This window comes from Perognathus longimembris, unplaced genomic scaffold (assembly GCF_023159225.1).
Source record: "Perognathus longimembris pacificus isolate PPM17 unplaced genomic scaffold, ASM2315922v1 HiC_scaffold_5537, whole genome shotgun sequence".
NCBI classification, from domain to species: domain Eukaryota; kingdom Metazoa; phylum Chordata; class Mammalia; order Rodentia; family Heteromyidae; genus Perognathus; species Perognathus longimembris.
The window spans coordinates 27,684-49,239 of NW_025960975.1; the positions used below are offsets into that span (position 1 = coordinate 27,684).

The 21,556-nt window shown below is 53.7% G+C and overlaps 2 gene segments (V, D, J or C); one reads left to right on the plus strand and one right to left on the minus strand.

The window, feature by feature from the left end:
- Positions 1 to 2,259: 2,259 nt before the first annotated feature.
- On the plus strand, positions 2,260 to 6,500 carry LOC125345363. The segment is given in 5 exon segments: positions 2,260 to 2,321; positions 2,445 to 2,860; positions 2,974 to 3,288; positions 4,688 to 4,818; positions 6,280 to 6,500. Coding segments are annotated over 5 exon segments (1,008 nt in total).
- A 10,506-nt stretch (positions 6,501 to 17,006) lies between these two features.
- On the minus strand, positions 17,007 to 21,237 carry LOC125345364. The segment is given in 5 exon segments: positions 17,007 to 17,127; positions 17,367 to 17,527; positions 19,671 to 19,994; positions 20,209 to 20,535; positions 21,234 to 21,237. Coding segments are annotated over 5 exon segments (825 nt in total).
- Positions 21,238 to 21,556: the final 319 nt, after the last annotated feature.

Here is a 21,556-nt window from a genome sequence, read left to right on the forward strand (position 1 = left end):
GACCTTCCCCATCTAGCCACCCTCTGTGGTGAGCACTTTGGTCCTTCCCTCTAACTCTAGTCCCGGAACCCCTCCTTCTCTGCTCTGTCTGTCCACTGCAGCCCTTCCTTCTCTCCTTTCCCTCTGCCAGGGCTCTCCTATCATCTTCTTCTAATGATGCTCCCCCCTTCCCAGCCCCTCTCTTCTAGTCTTCCCTCTGCCCCCTCTGCCTGGCCCTCCCATTCAGGCTATCTCTGTGGTGCTCCCCTGCCCTCCCCCTCACTGTTCCTTCTGGACTTTCCTCACCCCCTTTCAGCTGCCAATCTGTCCATTGCTTCCATGCTTGTCTCAGAGATGCTTTCCCAAATGAGCAAGGAAGTAGCTGGCCCAGCCAAGGCAACAGCTGAGAGCGGACCCTCTCCACACACATCCCTTCTCCATACTGCTATGTGCCGTGACCCAGCCTGCTTATCCTCCTTCCACTAGTTGCCAGTGGTCCACACCAAGCCCTGGGATCCTCAGTCCTCTCTGTGTTCTCACCCTCATCTGCCCACTCCTTCTTTGATTTCAGCCTCTGGGAAGGCTCAGATCCTCCCCAAATCCACTGTTCCTCCTCCAGGAGAGAAGGGCTCCACTGAGACCACGAGAGCTGTGGGGACTGCTTTCTCTGCTCTGGCTCAAATTCTTATTTTCTCTCTTATTATCCTCGCATCGCCTTCTCCCCCAACCCTCGGCCTGTAGGTTTGTCGGGGTGAGACGTGGGGATGTCTCCGTCCTGGCGGGCGCGCGACCCGCGTGGCAATGTGACCGCTATCCTACTCTGAGAGCCACGGACATAGACCACGGGTCAGCTTCTGAGAGCGAACTAACTTTATTGAGAAAGGGACAAGGGTAGATGATCCGGGGGAAGGGGGTTGGCCAGGATTCCCATAGGCCAAAAGGCTGTCAGGTGACCTCCAAGGGGCTGGTCACTTGACCTCCAAGGGGCTACGTCACTCTGAGTGCGCCAAACCAGGGCGGGGCTGGTAGGCGCCAGGCTGGCTGCCAGCTAAGTCGGGGGTCTCTTATCGGACCGGTTTCTCCAGATTTCAATGTAGAGAGGATGGAAGGGCTGCATTCCCCAGCTGGGGGAGGTGCATCAGGCCCCTTCCATCTAGGGGGGAAGATGGACCCCAACAGAGAGCCACCACCAGGAATACAGGTGAGCATTTGCCCTCTCAGCAAGCCTCTCTTGTACTCATGTCTCACCCCCCAGGCTGAATCCTCTAGGCTGCCCTCCTGACTGCTCAGCTCAGTGTCTAACCCAGAGTCAAGATGAGGAACAGGCACTGAACTGATGCCTATGCTCCACCTGGTGCAAGCCAGGCCCTGTGTGGGCCACAGAAGAGGCCATGCTCAGCCCTTCCTGAGTGAAGGGTGCCCTCACATCACAGAACACAGAGCAGGAAGCAGCACTGGGACTCTCCTGGCCCACCAGGCCCAGCTCTGCATTTCTGAGCTGTGTCAGGAGCTCTTCAAGACTGCCCAGGGAAGCATATGGCTGATGAGAGAGCAAAATGTGGCTCTGAGACCATTAAGAAGTGGAAGATCTCATTTGAGAGACTAGCGCCATGGCCCCCACTCTGCAGGACAGCAGAGGAGCCTTGGTGCTGCCTGCTCCCTCCTGCTCCCTCCATTGTCTGCAAGCCCCCTGGTTGGGCTGGCCCTGGAGCCACCTGTTCCCTGTGTGTTGCCTCCAGAACAGGGTTCTGAGCAGGAGCTCTGTATGTAGAGTTCACAGTTATGACTCTGTTCAACCCGAGCAGCCTAGAGCACTGACAGCTCTTCCATCAGAAAAGCAGCTCAGTACCCTCTGTCCACTGCTGCCACTAATCTCACAGCCTGGGCCACCGGAGAACGCTCTGACATGGCTGACTGGACCGACAGTGAAGGTCATCTTATGCAACCTGCATGCAACCTCTATGCAACCTGGCCAAACAGACGTAATGGTTTTGTTATACGCATATAATCACAGAAGAAACATGAAGAAACAAGAATATTCAGAACCTCCAAAAGAATGCAATCAATTCCAAATATAAAATACTCTAAAAGAAATTCAAAATAATCATCTTAAAGAAATAGTGAAATGTAACAGAATATTGTGTGGTGTCAGGGGCTAGGAGACACAGCAGCCAAAGTGGCCCAGACAAGGAGAGGAGAGGAAGGAGCAGGAGGCCCCACTCACCCACAAAGCAAGTAGAGGCCAGTGACCTTACCTCAAACTGTGGGTAGGGAGGAGGCATGGCTGAAGGGGGCCCTGAGGTGGGGGGTGGCATCCCTGAAGTGGGTGGGAACAGACCCAGGTGAGGCACCTCTTCTGCTCAGGTCTCACTAACCACAACCTTCTTTCTGCAGTGCATAGCACTTCAGGCACCCCCTCATCAGGATGCTCTTGCCCAGGTAAGTTACCAGATCTAATTCTCCAGCCTCCAGACTGAGAAAATTGTCCAAAGAGTGTGCATTGGAGGAAAGGCCTCCGTGCTGACCTCTTCCTCCATATCTCCCACTGTAGCATGTCCGTGCGAGGTAGGACCATTTGTCCTCATCTTCCCTCCAAAACCAAAGGACACGCTCATGATCTCCCAAGAACCAAAGGTCACGTGTGTGGTGGGAGACGTGAGCCAGGATAACCCTGAGGTTGAGGTCACCTGGTTCATGGACAATGTGGAGGTACAAGGGGCCCAGACTCAGGCCCCGGAAGAGCAGTACAACAGCACATTCCGTGTGGTCAGCGTCCTGCCCATCCTGCACCAGGACTGGCTGTCAGGAAAGGAGTTCAAGTGCAAGGTCAACAACAACGACCTCCCAGCCCCCATCGAGAAAACCATCACCAAAGTCAAAGGTGGGAGCACTGTGCTGAGTGGGGGAAGGGCGGCCACACCCACAGGGGCAGAGCTTGGCCTGGACAGCCCTTAGCCCTGGCCGTGACCTCTTTCTTCATCTCTGTCCCCACAGGGCAAGCCCGTGAGCCACAAGTGTACACCTTGCCCCCACCAAGGGAGGAGTTGGCCAAGACAAAGGTCTCTCTGACCTGCCTGGTACAAGGATTCTACCCTGAGGATATCTCTGTGGAATGGGAGAGGAATGGGAAGCCAGAGGAGAACTACAAGAACACCCCACCTGTCTTGGACTCGGATGGGACCTTCTTCCTCTACAGCAAGCTACAAGTAGACAAGAATGCGTGGCAGCAAGGAGACTCATTCACCTGCTCGGTGATGCATGAGGCTCTGCACAACCACTTCACACAGAAGACCATCTCCCGGTCTCCCGGTATGAGAGCTGGGCCTCACAATCCCTTACTTCCCTTCTGGGCCTCAGGTCCACACGATGCTCACACTCAATGCCACCCCCAACCATGTCAATAAAGCACCCAGTCAATCCCTGAGACCCTGCGAGGATGTCCTGGTTCTTTCTGAGGCAAAGTGTTCATTTCCTGCCTGGACCCGGTGCAGTGGGGACAGGCCAGTGTCTGAGGTCTCATCCAGTATCACTAGGCAGAGGGATGGAGTCCGACCGTGCCGAGCATGCAAGCCAGCTAGGGACTTGGCTCTCACAGAAAGGAGCCATGGCCCAAGGCAGCCCCTGTCTCAGGCCTTCCTCCTGGCCCATGGCCCTGGGCAGGGCTTGAGGACACCCTTAGAGAGCCCAGCAGGGAACGGACATGGAACGAGAGCAGCCTCTCTCAGAGTCTGCCCACTTCACTCTCTCTGCCCAGCTGTCTCCTACTGTGCCTGGCAGCCCAGCCTGCCTGCGGGGGAGAGGCCGCCTGTCTCCCCACTTACAAACGGGCAGTTAACCCTCATCTCACCTACATGACAGCAGGGTGACCCACCCACAGACCTCCGCCAACCCTGACGCACTCTCTCCTGTGCTCAGAGGGGCCGAGGAGGCAACGCTGGTGCCTCCTGACACGCTGTCCTGATGCCCCAAAGACACAGCCAGACCCTGTACAAGACACCTGCTAAACAACACAGCCCACACGGCCCCCGCCCACGTGCACACGATGACACACTTGTGCACACACAGACGCACACTTCACCACACTGGGACCTCACATGGCAGCTGGAACAGCACAGACCCAGCAGGGGAACACACTGAACACTGTCCTGGTCACAGGCTATCCTGTCCCCAACCTCAACAGCCACATGAGGCCAGCCCAGACAGGACCAACCCTCCTGCTCCACAGGGCAGCGGCACCACTCCCTCCCCACACTCATCCTTGACCCTGAGGCCCTGGCTGCCATCACCTCTCAAGCCCCTACTTGATGTGCCCTGGCCCACTCAAGCCCAGGGCTGAGCTCCACTCGGCACAGGCATCACTGGGAATGGACCTCAGCACCCCATCCCTCTGGGCCTGGACAGGGGACAGGGAGAAGGCAGGGAAGGTGGAAGGCCACTGCCCGCAGGGGCCTCCAGGCCTGAGCCTTCTGACCAGCCCCAGCACCGAGGAACTGACCCCACGGGAGAGAGGCCAGAATTTTCCCAGCGGGGCCTGGGACCTGAGTGGAGTTGTTGGGACGCGGATGTGCTTTCCCCGGCCCCACGTGGAGCCGCTGGCCCAGCCTGGCTGGCCCTTCCTCCCTGGCCTCCCTACTAAACCCACCCTACCACACGGGGAGCCACCCGCACCCTGGCCGTGGGGGACAGTGACCACCCTCTCCCTGTCCAGATCTGGACCTCGATGAGACCTGTGCTGAGGCCCAGGACGAGGAGCTGGACGGGCTGTGGACCACCATCACCATCTTCATCACACTCTTCCTGCTCAGCGTGTGCTACAGCGCCACGGTCACACTCTTCAAGGTCAGCCACAGTGTCCCCATGCTGTCCCCGTGCTGTCCCCAAGCCTCACCACAGGGTCTCCATGATGTCCCAAGCTGAGTCTGTGCCTTTGCCACCGTGTCCCATGCCATTTCCCTTCATGTGACACTGCATCCTGACACTGGCTACTGCCATCCACACTGTCGCCATGCTGTTCTCCAGCAAGGCCCCATGCTGTCCCCACGCTGTCCCCATGCTGTCCCCATGCTGTCCCCACGCTGTCCCCACGCTCTCCCCCATGCTGACCCCCACGCTGTCCCCACGCTCTCCCCCATGCTGACCCCCACGCTGTCCCCAAGCTGTCCCCACGCTGTCCCCATGCTGTCCCCATGCTGTCCCCATGCTGTTCGCCACTCTGTCCCCATGCTGTCCTCATGTTGTCCCCATGCTGTCCCCACGCTGTCCCCACGCTGTCCCCCATGCTGTCCCCATGCTGTCCCCACGCTGTCCCCACGCTGTCCCCCATGCTGTCCCCATGCTGTTCGCCACTCTGTCCCCATGCTGTCCTCCATGCTGTCCCCATACTGTCCCCATGCTGTCCCCATGCTGTCCCCCATGCTGTCCCCATGCTGTCCCCATACTGTCCCCATGCTGTCCCCCACGCTGTCCCCACGCTGTCCCCCACGCTGTCCCCACTCTGCCCCACGCTGTCCCCATACTGTCCCCATGCTGTTCCCCACACTGTCCCCCACGCTGTCCCCATGCTGTCCCCATGCTGTCCCCCATGCTCTCCCCATGCTCTCCCCCACGCTGTCCCCATGCTGTCCCCATGCTGTCCCCATGCTCTCCCCCATGCTCTCCCCCATGCTCTCCCCCACTCTGTCGCCATGCTGTCTCCCACACTGTCCCCCACGCTGTCCCCACGCTGTCCCCCACACTGTCCCCATGCTGTCCTCATGCTGTCCCCCACACTGTCCGCCACTCTGTCCTCATGCTGTCCCCATGCTGTCCCCCACGCTGTCCCCATGCTGTCCTCCACGCTGTCCCCATGCTGTCCACCACTCTGTCCCCATGCTGTCCCCCACGCTGTCCCCATGCTGTCCCCCACAGTTTCCCAATGCTGTCCCCATGCTGTCTGCCACTCTGTCCCCATGCTGTCCCCATGCTGTCCCCACGCTATCCCCATGCTGTTCCCATGTTGTCCCCCACAGTGTCCCCCACAGTGTCCCCATGCTGTCCCCATGCTGTCCCCCACAGTGTCCCCCACAGTGTCCCCATGCTGTCCCCCACAGTGTCCCCATGCTGTCCCCCACAGTGTCCCATGCTGTTCCCCACAGTGTCCCCATGCTGTCCCCCACAGTGTCCCCATGCTGTCCCCCACAGTGTCCCCTTGCTCTCCCCCACACTGTCCCCATCGGTCCCATGCAGTCCCCCTTTTTCCTGCATGTGCTGGAGTGAGGAGCCCAGGGGTCCTTTGCCTGGCTCACCCCTGCCCTCCCACAGGTCAAGTGGATCTTCTCCTCCGTGGTGGAGCTGAAGCAGACAATCGCCCCCAACTACAGGAACATGATTGGGCCGGGGCCCTAGGACTGCCTGCTACAAGGGCCCACGGCTTTGCATACCCTGAGGACACAGACCCTGCAGTCAAGGAGCCTGACAGCCAGGTCACACGTGTCCTGGGCCCTCACTGCCCTGTGACCCTGTGGCTCCTGATCCTATGCTCTGGACCCCTCTTCCTGTGAAGGAGAAGGTGAACAGCAGGCTCTGCCCCACCACCTCAGCCTCACAGACATGCACAGCACCCACCAAGAAAAGTGCCTATGCCCACAGGGGCCTGCGTCCCTCACTGTGGCACCTCTGGCCTCAGGGCTGCTAGGCTCCAATCTATCGGGTGTGGACGTCAGCACTGTCCACATCCACCTCAGGAGGATCATAAGCCCTGGAGACAACCTCCTCCATGCCAGCCTCGGACAGGAGTGTTCCGGGGAAGGACAAGTTGTCAGAGCCTTGAATGGAGACATCCACCATGAGGATACGATGCACACAGCCCTGGGTCCCCAAAGAGCTTCAGAAGGGGTTGCCATGATCGTGTCACGGCCTTTGCCCCAGCCATGCACAGCTAGGCTCCATCCTAGAACTGGAAACCCAGCCGGGGCCAAGGTCTGAGATGGCGCATCCCATAGGAGGGCAGCTCTGCCCTGCTTTTTCTGCTCACCCACCCACCTGCTGGATGCTCTGAGGAAACATTCAACCCTGACACAGGCAAACTCACCCTCTCAGAACAAGACACAACCACCTCCTCTAGAGCCAGGCTCCATCAGGGCACCGCACAGAAAAGGGCCTCTGTTGCCCGGCTGCTGTGGGAGGCTCTGGCCCATGCCCTTCCGACAGGTAGGAGGGCAGGGATCCCTTGAGGAGGGGCAGCCACTCCCCCAGATCACATTCTGGGGGAAGGTCTGGCGAGCAGATCCTCTTACAGGAGTCATGGCTCATGTGCGTGAGATAGCAGTCAGTTCTTTCTGACATCCAACAAAACAGTCACATTATGTTTGGACCAAGGGGTCTGTTTCTCCCTCCTAAACTTGATACCTTTGACTCCACTTTCTCCTCTTAGTGCATTAGCGGGACCTTGCTGTTCATTATGCAGTAAAAGTGTTTTAGGGACAAAGTCTCCTTGCTCCTCTTCTTAGGCAGAAAGCTTAGTGCTTCTCATCATTAAGCGTGATGGTCACTGTAGAGGTTTACTTTGTCAATCTGAGGATAGTCTCTTTATAAAGATTGCTGAGGGCTGGCCATATGGCCTAGTGGCAAGAGTGCTTGCCTCCTATACATGAAGCCCTGGGTTCGATTCCTTAGCACCACATATATAGAAAAGGCCAGAAGTGGCGCTGTGGCTCAAGTGGCAGAGTGCTAGCCTTGAGCAAAAGGAAGCCAGAGACAGGGCCCTGAGTCCAAGCCCCAGGACTGGCAAAAAAAAAAAAAAGAAAAAAGAAAGAAAGGAAAAGATTGCTGAGACTTTTGTGATAAATGGTGTTAGGTTTTAGTAAGTTTATTTTCTTCATCTGCTGATATGACCATGTGAGGATTCCTCTATAGCCTATACATGCAGTGGGTTGTGTTCGCTGAGTGGGAACGACTTTTACTATTGTCGGGTTGTTGGGTTTGCACTTCCGGGAATCACAATGAGGGCCTATGGGCACTAAGCAAGCATCACACAATTAAGCCGTGATCCCAGCCCCTTAGATGACTTGGGGAAACTAAGCCAGCCTTATTGAAGGAGCTCAGTTCTACAAATAGGTAGAGATCGCAGTATACATCATAGCATGATAACTTATTTGGAAAGACAGATTTTGAGAAGCTGGCTCCCATGATTGCAGTGGCACCAACGTGAGACCAGTGCTGACCTGGTACCAAGCCTGGCCAATGAGACACGCGGATGGACCGCCAAGCCCACTTAAGTCAATGAGTCCCAAAGGCCTGATTGCGTTTTCATATTGTGCTATTCAATTTGGCAATATTTTCTTGACATTAAACTTTACAGTGTAAAGTATGAAAACGATTCTCAAAATTAGTCCTTTTCATCTCCCTTACTTCACTTTTTATTATGATTGATGGACATTGCATATGCAGAGTTGAGTTCTCATTGTGGCGTTTCTCCTCGTTTATGCAATAGGTCTTACTACGTCCCCACCCCACACCCCATTTGTCCCCTTCAGTCTTTCCCTCCTTCTCCTTTTGTCCACAGCACAGTATCTTATCGCTTGACTTTATTTTTCATTTTCTAACCCTAGCATTCACAAGTGAGAGAAAACAGGAGTTTTTGTCTTTCTCAGTCTGGCTGATTTCACTTAACAAGATGAAGTCCAGTTTCCATCCATTCTCCAGCAAATGACACAATCTCATTCACCTGTTACTGCTACGTAACCTTCCATTACATACACACACCTGCCTCTTTGCAACTTCATCAGTGGACAGGCTTGTCAGGGCTGAATCTGACAGGCCAGGCCTCCCCGTGAACCCTCAGGTCCAGTCATCCCGCTCAACCCCCTCCAAGTGAGGCGCCGAATGATGTCCTGGGGCCTGTGAGGATGTCCCCCACCTGGAATGATTTTATGACTGGCTACTGGGAATGCTGCCACTAGACCACTAGTATGCAGGACTCTCTGCATAACCTGACTTTGATTTGGAGGCTCCAGACCCAGATGTAGCATAGTGGATATTAGAGGAATTCTAGCTGTAATTGAGGGGAACTTCATACTGATTTCTGCAAAAGCTGAACCAATTTACATTTCCTCTGGTAGTGAATAAAGGTGCCATTTCTCCACAACCTAACAATTTTCTGTCAGTTATTTTCTTACTGCCATTCTGTTGGTTAAGGCAGAATAGCAACACAGGTTTTATTTGCTTTTTTCCTGCTGGCAAAGAATGCTAAACATTTTTATCTTGTATTTATTGGCCATGTGTACTTCTGCAGTTGAAAAGACTCTGCAATTCATTTACCCATTTATTATTTGTTATGATTGTTTAATTTGTGTGGATTTTTAGTATTTTATTGCTATTATAAAGCTAGATACAGAAGGGTTACAATTACTTAAGTCAGGAAAAGGATACATTGCTCTATTTTTTTCCTTTTTCCTTTTTGTCTGGTCCTGGAGCTTGAACTCAGGGCCTGGACACTGTCACTGAGCTTCTTTTTGCTCAAGACTAGCACTGTAACACTTGGGCTACAGCTCCACTAGTGGCTCATTTACGAGTGGTTTATCGCTCTAGTTTCAAACCTAAAGCCTCAGAATTGAGCCTCCTGAGTAGCTAGGATTATAGGCGTGAGCCACCAGAACCCAACCTTCATATACAGTCTTCATTCTCTTGAGGAATTCCCCATGAATTCCTCGCCTCTTTCGTGCTTTTATCATAAAGAGGTCTTAAATCTTGTCAAGTGCTTTTTCTGCAACTAGTGAGATGATGATGTGCTTCTTCTCCTTGCTCCTGTTAATATGTGGAATTACATTTATTGACTTACATATATTGAACCAGGTTTGCAACCCTAGAATGAATCCCATTTGGTCATAGTGTGATTTTTTTTGGTCATTTGTTGACATCCACTGGTCAGAATTTTATTGGGAAGTTTTGCATCAACATTCATCAAAGAGATGGGTCTATAGTTCTCTTTCTTTGGTGGGTCCCTATCTGGTTTGGGGATGACCGTTATGCTGACCTCATAGAATGAGTTTGGTAGTGATCCTTCCCTCTCAATTCCATTGAAGGTTTGAGGAGTATGGGAGTATGTTCTCCTCTGAAGGCCTTACAGAATTCAGCAGTTAGAGAGCTCACAGAAGGTGGCAGAAAGACAACAGGGAACAAACTAAGCTCTCTCCGAAGAAAGAGAGTCTTATGGAGCCACCAGATTTCCACATCTAGAGTCACACCAACTAAGCTGTGGTTATACAGAGAGTTATACCAAAGAATGAAATTTTCAACAGCCTGCATAAGAAGGCAGAATTAAGCACTCACTGGTGGTGGGGGCAGTGGCAGTGGCGGCAGAGCTAGTGGGGGTAATGCCGGCGGCAGAGGCTGAGACAGTGCCGGTGGCCGAGCCTGCTGACTTTCCATGTGCTTCCACTGCAAATTTAAAGACCAGGAAGAGGAGCCCACAATCTAGCCAGACGCACGTGGATGCAGGGACACCTTGTCACGTTTCAGACAGCCTGAAACACCAAGGGAAAGTGTGAGTTCCCCACAAAAGCCCAACCTCTTGACCAACCTAATTCTCAAATTCCATCCACAAGAGAATGTATTTGCTTACTACAGACGTAATGGTTTTGCCATACGCGTATAGTCACAGTAGAAACATTAAGAAACAAGATTCTTCGGAACCTCCTAAAGAATGCAATCAATTCCAAATATGAAATACTCTAAAACAAATTCAAAATAATTATCTTAAGGAAATAGTGAAATACATCAGTGTTGGGCTCTGGGTATACCTTTAAGGGGCAGTCCCGAGAGGCCTGCCTCTTTTCCCGCCCAGGGGCTGCGTGGCTGTTATCCACTCCTACCTTTTCCCCGGGTTCGGAACCGGAAAGGCGGTCCAAACCATCCCCGCCTCCCGTCTGGCTCGGAGCTCATGGATATCATGATGGCGCCGAGCCCAGCCCAAGGGGGCGGTCTGTGGGCTGTGATCTCTGTCTCTGGGGGAAGCTCCGTGACATCACTGTGATGGACAGCTCAGATTAGCCTGTCGCCAATCTGAGCTAGGGACTCCAGGTCCCTCCCCTTTCTGCCGCCATTACTGTTATATAAACCCCTCCCCTGAGTAAAGCTGGTGGACGTTCCAGAAGCTCATCCGGAAACACCGGCGCAACTCCCCTGTCGTTCTTTAAGTGTGCAAGGGGAGGAGGGTTGTCTTGTGACTACACACCACCAACGTTTGCATATTGGGATGCCATCCAGCTTTCCGCCCGGCGGGACGGGGCAGAAAACGCACGAGGGTGAAAGGGGTCCCGACACAAGAGAATATTGTGTGGTGTCAAGGGTTCGTGCCTGTAGCTACTCAGATATCTGAGATTTGTGGATCCTGGCTTGAAGCCAGCCCAGGCAGGAAAGTTCATGAGACTCTTATCTTCAATTAAAACTCTGGAAGTGGAGCTCTGGCTCAAGTGATAGAGTGCTAGCATTGAGCAGAAAAGCTAAGGGACAGCAATCTCCAGGGTGGGTGTACACACAAGAACACAAAAATCTTGAAGCTGAAGCAATCAGTGAATGGAACATAATAACAATGGAGAGCTTCAATGAGAGACAGGATCAAGCAGAATAAATAATTTTGAATTTGAAAGCAAACCCTTTGAAATGCCATAAGAGAAAAGCAGAAATGAGCATCAGGAAGAACTAGGAAGCTCACAGGACCTATAGGACACCATTAAGCAAACAGATAGCCACACTGTGGGAATTCCAGAGGGAGAACAGCTGGAGGAAGTGACAGAAAGCTGGCTTGATGCAATTAGAATGGAAAGTTTCCAAGTGTTGGGAGAAATAAGGACATCCAGATATAGAAACTTCCCAGATAGACTCAACACAAGGGGTCTCCCCACGGCATGCACAATCAAAGTGTGGGCAGTAGACAAAGAGAAGTCCTGGTGCACTGCCATGAGATTTCTCAGGTCGAATCTCCTAGAACAGGAAGGGAAAGGATGATGATACATTCAAAGTGCTGAAAGGAAAACAATCTCTGCCAATCATGAAGACTATTCTGAGCCCAGTTATGCTACCGAAACGAAGGAGAGGTAGTCTTTCCCTAACAAGCAGAAGCTGAGAAATTTATCCCCATGACACTATCCTTACTAGATGCTTAAGCACGCGTCACCTCTGTAGGCAAAAGGACAATCATTGTATCAGAAAAGCATATGAAGCTGTAAAACTCACTCTTGTGGGGAAATTTACTATTTATATACCGATTTATAGTCAAGCTCATTATTTGCTAGTACCATACCATGCCATATAGGTCTCTCAAATCACTAGGATGAAGGTTAAAATTCAAAGTGGTCTAAGTAACTGCAGGTAGAATTTCTTGTTAAGAACACAGGAGGGCTGGGAATATGGCCTAGTGGCAAGAGTGCTTGCCTCACATACATGAAGCCCTGTATTCGATTCCCCAGCACCATATATATGTAGAAAATGGCCAGAACTGGTGCTGTGGCTCAAGTGGCAGAGTGTTAGCCTTGAGCAAAAAGAAGCCAGGGACAGTGCTCAGGCCCTGAGTCCAAGGCCCAGGACTGGGAAAAAAGAAAAAGAACACAGGATACAAAAACATGTAAATTAAGGTGCCAAATATGTAAGTTGTCAGGTAGGAGATAAAATTCAAAGTATTTGTACATGTCTAAGAATCTTCATGTCAGTTCTGTGGTAACCAGCAAGACATGCAGCAATTATTTGAGGGACAGCACTTTACACTAGGCCATATTCCCAGCCCCAACAGCAATTATTCAAACCAGAAAGAGAAGGGACTCAAAGTTCATCGGGACAGTAAGCCACCAGTCCATCAGGTAAGCAAGGAGGGGAAGAAGGCAGCCACCATGTTCAGGACAACCAGAGAACAACAAACACCATGAAGGAAGAATGGCCTTCCTCCCCACCAGTAAGCCTGAAGAAAACTGGTTTGAACTGTCCAGTTACAAGATGTAGAGTCACTGATGGGGTGAGGGAAAGTGGCCCCAATGCAGGCTGCCTACAGAATACTCCCCTCTCCTGTAAGGACGCAGAGACTGAGAACGAGGGAACGGAAGAGATACTTCATGCCAACAACCAAAAGCAAGCAGGAATAGGTACACATGTATTAGGCCTCAAGTCCAAACTGCAATAGTAGATATACATATTTGTGGTAGAGATCAGTTCAGCTAGAGCCTATAATGTAACAAATGTAAATCCAGCCACTCTTTTTTTTTTTGGCCAGTCCTGGGCCTTGGACTCAGGGCCTGAGCACTGTCCCTGGCTTCTTCCCGCTCAAGGCTAGCACTCTGCCACCTGAGCCACAGCGCCCCTTCTGGCCGTTTTCCATATATGTGGTGCTGGGGAATTGAACCGAGAGCTTCATGTGTAGGAGGCAAGCACTCTTGCCACTAGGCCATACTCCCAGCCCCCGACCACTCTTAAATGTAAAGCAGATATTATTGTATCTGTAACGAGATACAGAGTGAATGTAATAATCATGCAAAAATTTGAAGTATATTTTTTATGATGTTTATGTGTCCAAAGGAGTTGCCATTTAACAAAGTAATTTATAAGTACAATTTCTCATGGTGTCACCCTATCAACATTCTCCCTCACCCCTCCAAGTGGTGAGTTGGCCAGAACAAGTCTGTCAAGCCTTTGATTTAGGTTTAGGAAGATGCCTGTGTCCTGTTTGTTACCACTGCTGGAAACAGATGGAGTCTGTCCTGTAGGCTGGTGTTGCTACAGGAAAGCTGTGAGGGGCAAGCTGTGAGGCATGGCAGTGGCTAGGACCCCATGTCACAAGGTCGAGTGACAGCTTGTGGCTTTGGTGCCAGGAAGGTGCAAACCCACAGTCACGTGGAGGCCTAACTTTGTCTGCCACGTGTGCAGCACATAGATTTCTGTAGTGGTAAAGAATCAACTGACATTGACGTGATGAAAAGGGGAACTCATGTGGGAAGGCAGCAACCTGTGCTCTGTGGAAGTGGTGAAGTCGGAGGAAACTTCACAGAGGGCCGGGGTGCTGGGCCTCAGATGTGTTGGAAAATACGACGGCTGTGTGTGACAAGTGGGGTCACTGTGTCCTGGGTGAGGCTCATGAGTGTCACAATGTAGTTTTTAAAAATATGTTTCCTAACCTGAAGAAAAGCTCAAATACTGCCCCTCCAGTCCCAACCATGGAGCCTCTGTCCTCAGGCCAAACCATGTCTTACGTTCCCTCCCACTGCATGGAAATCTGTGGATGGGGCTCTGAACCCAGGGAAAAGTCAGGAACTAGCCACCCAGGGACAGCCAAAGGGCAGCTGTGATCACTCAGGAGGACTTCTCCCCATGAGCTGTCCCAGACCTACCTTAGGACAAGGGCTAACCTATCCCTCCTCTAGTCTACAGGATCCAGGACTATTTTCCTGTCTTCCCGGTCAATTTTCCCTCCACCATTCATTTATTCACCCACTTATCCATGAGTTCTTCATTCACTCATGTGCTCACCCTGCTGGCTGGGGTGTGGGGTGTGTGTTTTGCTCTCTCCTGGCCTTTGATCCAGTGAAGGAAGCAGATGGACAATGACATAAGACGTAGGATTAGGATGATTGGTGGTCAGAAGATGGGCCTTGCAAAGGGTGTTTGTGAACAGGAGTTTCTGACTCTGAGAGCTGTGTGTGGAGGCACGGGGTGTGGGCAAAGTCCTACATTGCTAGAGTAGCCTGGGTTTCAGCGGGTCCAGGCCACAGGATGTCTAATTTCTTAACAGGCTTAGTGGACAGACTACAGATGAAGGTTTCAGAAGGACCATCCTGGCCTTGCGTGGGGCAGGGGCCTTGCCTGTGATGGACCCACAAAGGAAGGATGTGCAATTTGGGGACAGGGCAGATTTTGAGGATGGAGTCAGCAGGACCTGCTGATATGGGTGATTGGGACTGTGGCCATGACTCAGGAGTCCTTGGGGATTTGGCTGGAAACACGAGAAGTGTGAGCAGGGCAGCGTGGCCAGGCATGCAGAAAGTGTGAGGGGGGGGCGGCCTGGCCCAAGGCAGCAGAAGTGTGAGTGGCGTGGCCTGGCTGGGGACATGGGAAGTGTGAGCGGTGTGGCCTGGCTGGGGACATGGGAAGTGTGAGCGGCGTGGCCTGGTTGGGGCTGCTGGAAGTGTGAGCGGCGTGGCCTGGCTGGGGACATGGGAAGTGTGAGCGGTGTGTGGCCTGGCTGGGGACATGGGAAGTGTGAGCGGTGTGGCCTGGCTGGGGACATGGGAAGTGTGAGCGGTGTGGCCTGGCTGGGGACATGGGAAGTGTGAGCGGTGCGTGGCCTGGCTGGGGACATGGGAAGGGTGAGCGGTGCGTGGCCTGGCTGGGGACATGGGAAGTGTGAGCGGCGTGGCCTGGTTGGGGACATGGAAGTGTGAGCGGCGTGGCCTGGTTGGGGACATGGGAAGTGTGAGCGGCGTGGCCTGGTTGGGGACATGGAAGTGTGAGCGGCGTGGCCTGGTTGGGGCTGCTGGAAGTGTGAGCGGCGTGGCCTGGTTGGGGACATGGAAGTGTGAGCGTTGCGTGGCCTGGTTGGGGACATGGAAGTGTGAGCGGCGTGGCCTGGTTGGGGCTGCTGGAAGTGTGAGCGGCGTGGCCTGGTTGGGGACATGGGAAGTGTGAGCGGCGTGGCCTGGCTGGGGACATGGGAAGTGTGAGCGGCGTGGCCTGGTTGGGGACATGGAAGTGTGAGCGGCGTGGCCTGGTTGGGGCTGCTGGAAGTGTGAGTGGCGTGGCCTGGTTGGGGCTGCTGGAAGTGTGAGCGGCGTGGCCTGGTTGGGGACATGGAAGTGTGAGCGGCGTGGCCTGGTTGGGGACATGGGAAGTGTGAGCGGCGTGGCCTGGTTGGGGACATGGAAGTGTGAGCGGCGTGGCCTGGTTGGGGACATGGGAAGTGTGAGCGGCGTGGCCTGGTTGGGGCTGCTGGAAGTGTGAGCGGCGTGGCCTGGCTGGGGACATGGGAAGTGTGAGTGATGCGTGGCCTGGCTGGGGACATGGGAAGGGTGAGCGGTGCGTGGCCTGGCTGGGGACATGGAAGTGTGAGCGGCGTGGCCTGGTTGGGGCTGCTGGAAGAGTGAGTGGTGTGGCCTGGCTGGGGACATGGAAGTGTGAGCGGTGTGGTCTGGCCTGAGACAGCAGAAATGCCAGTGGTCGGCCAGAAGCAGCCTGCCGCAGAGGGAAGGTCAGTGCACCCATTATCTCGGCTGCGTATGAGAACCACAGACTCGCAGCAGACCTCTGCCCTCTTTTGGTGCTGGAGGTGAAGTCTGAGGCTGCCTCAGGGGATCAGAGTGAAGATCTGGCACCCCACGGCTCATTCTAGCCTGTGTGGGATCCATCCCTGCCCTTCCTGCAGTCCATCTCTGTAGCTACTGCCTCTGGCTTCAGTGTCACATCACCTGTGTGTCATGAGAACTTCCATCTTCCTCTCGAAAGGACACATGTAGGACCCCCTGCGCATCTATCTCAGAGTCCTTCATTATATCTGCTCCTGGTGTGATGTCTGCTCACGGGTGCATGTGTGTGAATAGATGCACATCCTTGCATGCCTGTTTGTGTCTGTATGCACTACTATGTGTTGGAGGGTGAGTAGTAAGTTGCATGTGAAAGTGCATAAGCTGTACATGAGTGCACATATATGTTTGTGTACCTTATGTGTGTGTGTAAATGCTAGTACATGCTGGAAGTAGGAGGAAGATCTCACCCCACTAACTCCACAGCAGTTTTCCTCAGTGTATCAGTTGACATTTTTGCCCTCTAGAGAGTGCTCAGCCTCTGTGAGCTTTGATTTGATATAGTTGAGACTTCAGAGACAGAGACGCAGGGGACAAGTGAAATGAACCAAAGTATGTTTATGGGGAGGGAGGGAGGAAGGGGAACAACAGCTAGAATGGCTCTCAAGGGAGCAGGGGACAGTGCAAGTCAAAGCCAGGCCAGCAGGACACCCTGCTTGCCTGCAGCTGAGAAAGCCCACCGGATTTGCCTGTGAGGCTAGGTGGACAGAAGGTAGCTGGGAGGTAGGGCTGGGGTATCTCCATGTGTGGAGGGCATCCAGGACAGGCTGTCTCTGTGGACCTCTTCTCAAATCCAATTGCAGGAAATTCTTCTGTTTGGGGGTTACTTCACCTGCATAGAAGGCTGGGGTCAAATGGGCCACACCCAGAGGAGTAGGAGGAAGGGAGCAGGACCCTGCAGATAGGCAGTGTCCACTGTCTAGTGATGTCCTGGAGCATTTCCCCAGGCTCCCCTCAGCCCTGCCCTTGCCCATCCAGAATTTCTGACATGGATCCAGACCTCTACCAGGATTAGCATCTCATGCAAGCCGCATACACACATGGAGGGTTACCAAACCCAGGGTCCCTCACCTTGATGAAGGTGACAAAGCCACTGTAGAGCAATGTGAGGAGGAACAGAGCCACAAAGGTGCACAGAGTGGTCCACAGGCCGCCCTCCTCCTCCAGGTCTGTGTAGTCATCACTGTTCTCATCTCGGGTCTGTGGGGCCAGTGGTGTGGTGGTGACCAGGTCTGGAAAGGAGCCAGCACTTGGTGAGAAGGTCCCTATGTGGTGGGAGGCTGCCCCTCGCCCAGCCACACCCAGGTGGTGCTGACTGACGGCATAGCTCCCTTCCAGGGCTATCTTCTTGCCATGATCACCTGCAGCAGACACCCACTAGCCATTGTTCTCACCTATCTGCACTGGGCCCAGGGGGCTCAAGGGCAAACAGACCTGAGCCTGACTTGATGGACATAAGTCTACACTGTGCTGCAGTGAAGAGCAAGGTTGTGGGGGTGCTCACACAGACCGAGGCACAGGGCGGTCCCAGGCAGGCCTGCCTAGGAGGTGACTGTGGAGCGGCAGCATGAAAAACAAGAGCCTGTTAACCAGGTAGAGGGGAGGAACAGCAATCTGAGAGAAGGACAGCATGCTGTGTGGCCTTACTTGAAGGGAGAACGGCAAGGAGAGGATAGAGGGGAGGCCACCAGCTTATGGTAGGTCCCGGGGAGACATGACAGTGTCCAGGGCATGGTAGCTTTACCATAACATCAATGGGGATGCACAGTGAGATTTTAAGGAAGTGTGAGTCATAAACAAAAGTGTACATTAAAAATCTAGCTGGAGATAAGACTTGAAGGTAGCTGTTGTCCAGGCCCATTTCAACACACTTCCACAGAAAGCACATGCCAGCCTGTGGTGGGAGAGCCTACGGGCCTTCGGGGAGCGCGGAGACACGGCACTGCCCGCTGCCCGTGCCACAAGTGCTTTACAAGGTTGCCCCACCTGCCCCGTTGGTGGCACTGCAGGTGGCACGGGTGGGGGGGGGGCTGGTCCAGGACCATTTCACAGGGGATGGGCAGAAACTGGGGGAGTGTCAGAAACATTTATAGCATCTAGTGGATCGAATAACAACATAAAAAAAACACCACCAATCAGTATGCTGCTGGGCACCAATGGCTCATGCCTATATTCCTAGGTACTCAGGAGGCGGAGATCTGAGGACTGCAGTTTGAAGCCAGCATGGTCAGGAAAGTTTATGAGACTTGAGACTCTGATTAACCACTTGGAAGTTCAAGGTGCCCTCTGGCAAGGGTGACCTTCCTGTTCACTCTGTGGAGGAAATACAGTCATGGTCGGGAGGCCCTATTTGTGGTGGGGAGACTGGGCGCAAAGGACGGGTTCCTGGTTGGATGGGTGGTCAGGAGTGGACTGAAGCATCAGGGTATACCCTGAGATAGAGGGGCCTGAATTGTGGCTGCTCTTTAAAGGCACCTTTGCAGGGCAAGGAGGAGTAGCTGCCCACTAGGATAACTTCTGAGCCACCTAGGCAAGCCACCTGGAGCCAGGCACAGCCTATGTCCTGCCCCTTGTTGTTGAGGTGTCTTCCTGATTCCTCTGTGTCCAGACCCCAGGTCTGTCTCACACCCGGGTGCTCTTCTGGCAGTTTTCTTGTCCAGGACTCTGGGTACAGAGGGCACACACTCGGTGTTTCCTCAGTCACCCTGCGGCTCTGCCGGTAGCAGTAAAGGCCATGTCTGGGTATCATCCTGACCAGACACCGAAATTTCCTGTGAGGTCCGCTCCCATTGTCAGAGAGGAGGGCATGCCTACACCCTGGCTGCGTGACCCAAAGGCTGGGTGCCTCGACCTCTCTCTGGCCCCTCTGAGCAGTGTACCATGGCACACACAGATGCGAAGTCACTCCCATCACTGAGCCCGGTCCTCACTCCTGGCTGCCTCTGCAGACTCTCCTGATCTGGGGTCCTGGAAGGCGAGACGCCATCTCTGGGGGCTGGAGGGGCAGTTTTCAGTAGAGACCACACCCACATTTACCCGGACACCAAGCAACAGGGTCATCTGACTAGGCTTGTTGGGAATTGTCCAGGGACAAGGCCCACTTGGTGCTGGCCACTCCAGGCAAGCATACAGCATGCTGGCATGGAGGGGAGCTAGGTCAGGACAGGTTCCAGGACACTGAAGTTCAGGAATTTTGGAAAGGCTGTTTTCAGAGGAGTGTGGAAAATAGCACTGGGAACAGCTGTGCTCCATGGGGAGTGGGGCCGTCACCTGTAGCAGCCCAGGGCCCTGCACCACAGACAGAGCTAAGGGCCCCTGTGGCCTGGCCTCCCAGACCTGTGCCTGCCCAGCCCTCCCTGCCCCAGGATTACTCACCACCGGTGTTCAGGCTCCTGCTGGCGTTGAGTATGGTCCGGGAGGCCTCGTGCCCCACCACGCACGTGTAAGTGGCCCGAGAAGGGCTGGAGGTGGCCGGGATGTGCAGGACGCTCCAGGTTTGGAATGTCATGTTGCCAGATTGAGGCATAGGACTTGCAGAGGTAAGCCAGGCAGAGTCCACCTCCTTCTGGTCCTCCAGCCACATCAGGAGGATGTGTGTGGGGGAGAAGCCAGACACCATGCACAGGAGCCATGAAGCTGTCTCCATAGAGACTGGAATGGTGAGCAGGATGACAGAGAGGCTGCTGGGAGCCTGGGCTCCTGCGGAGAAATGTGAGGTGAAGCTTGTCATACTGGGCAGGTGGTATCAAGAGAGAAGCCAGGGAGCTTGACTGACAGTAGATACTCTGGCTTTGGAGCTGACTGGGCCCTGCTGGGGGCCAGTTTCCCTTGGGTGGGACAGGGGTGAGGAGGCCTCAGGGTAGGAGTGGGGGTGGGTGGGACCCTGGGCATTCCTTCCTGGGTGCTGCCTTACCGTGCTCCTTCATTGATGTCAACACTTTTGGGGACTGTAGGCTGGCATGGCTCAGGGTGCAGGTGACGGGGGTCCCCTTGTCCCACGTGGACCTAGGCAGGGCCAGGTGACTGCTCTGACTCTGGGATCCATTGGCCAGCCGATCCAGAAGCCCCTCCTTCACACCACTGGTGGGGGGCTTTCCATCTACCTCCCAGGAGAGGTGGGCCTCCTGTAGGTCATTCCCCACCATGAGGCAGGTGAAGGTGGCATTCTCTCGGAACCACAGGTCCTGAAGCGGAGGGGGCAGCAGGTAGACTTGGGGAGGTTGGTGGTGGCTTGGACATTCTGAAAGGAGAGGGCAGTCGGGAAAGTGTTATGGCCACATACTTAGGAGCTGTGCAGAGCTGCTGTGTCCTGGGGTTTGGAGAGTGAAGATGTGGTCAGTGCTGCCCTTGTCATTGCCTGCCCTCCAGGACTGCCTAGTGTCTCCGGACACACCCAGATCCCAGCTTTCCTGTCAGTTGGGTTAGGGACTCATTGCATCCCAGGTTTTCTCTGGAGCCCTCTTCTAGTCTCACTGTTTCTCCATCTGTCCTGAGGCATTGAACAGTTTCCTGAGAGTTCTATCTTCCTGGTTTCCTGAGAGTTCTATCCTCTGGCTTCCTGAGAGTTCCATCCTCCTAGTTTCCTGAGAATTCTATCCTCCTAGTTTCCTGAGAGTTCCATCCTCCTGGTTTCTTGAGAGTTCCCTCTTCTGAGTTTCCTGAGAATTCTATCTTCCTGGTTTCCTGAGAGTTCCATCCTCTGGTTTCCTGAGAATTCCACCCTCCTGGTTTCCTGAGAGTTCCATCCTCCTGGTTTCTGGCTAGGAGTGGCCAGGAGATACTGCAGGGGGAAGTGGAGTGGTGAGACAGGGTGTGGTCTTTGGTGTGGTCATGGTGGGGCACCTGTTGTCAGGCTGTGTCCTGCCTGGAGGTGTGGAGGCTGCTCTGGCCTCTTCGTGGAGCCCTGGATCTGCCCTCAATCTCGGAAAGTAAGGGTACCCATGTTCTCGGCTGAATGTGCTCCCGCCCCCCCTCTCAGAGCCCCTCATTGCCTTTAACATGCTCTTTTTGAAATCCTGGTTCTAACAGGACCCTGATTGGCCCCTTGGAAGCTCTTAGAGGTCAAAGGTTCTCAATATTCAAGGGAATTCATATCCTATTCACTTCTATACTTTAGGAAACAGACAGCTCACATGTTACTGTGCCATAGATCTCTATAGATCTCTATGGCACAGTAGTCTATGGTCTTTGCTTTCTGAACCTCCTCTTCCTTCTTCTCTTCCCTTTTAAAACATTTAAGTGACAAAAAATTTGTATGTCTT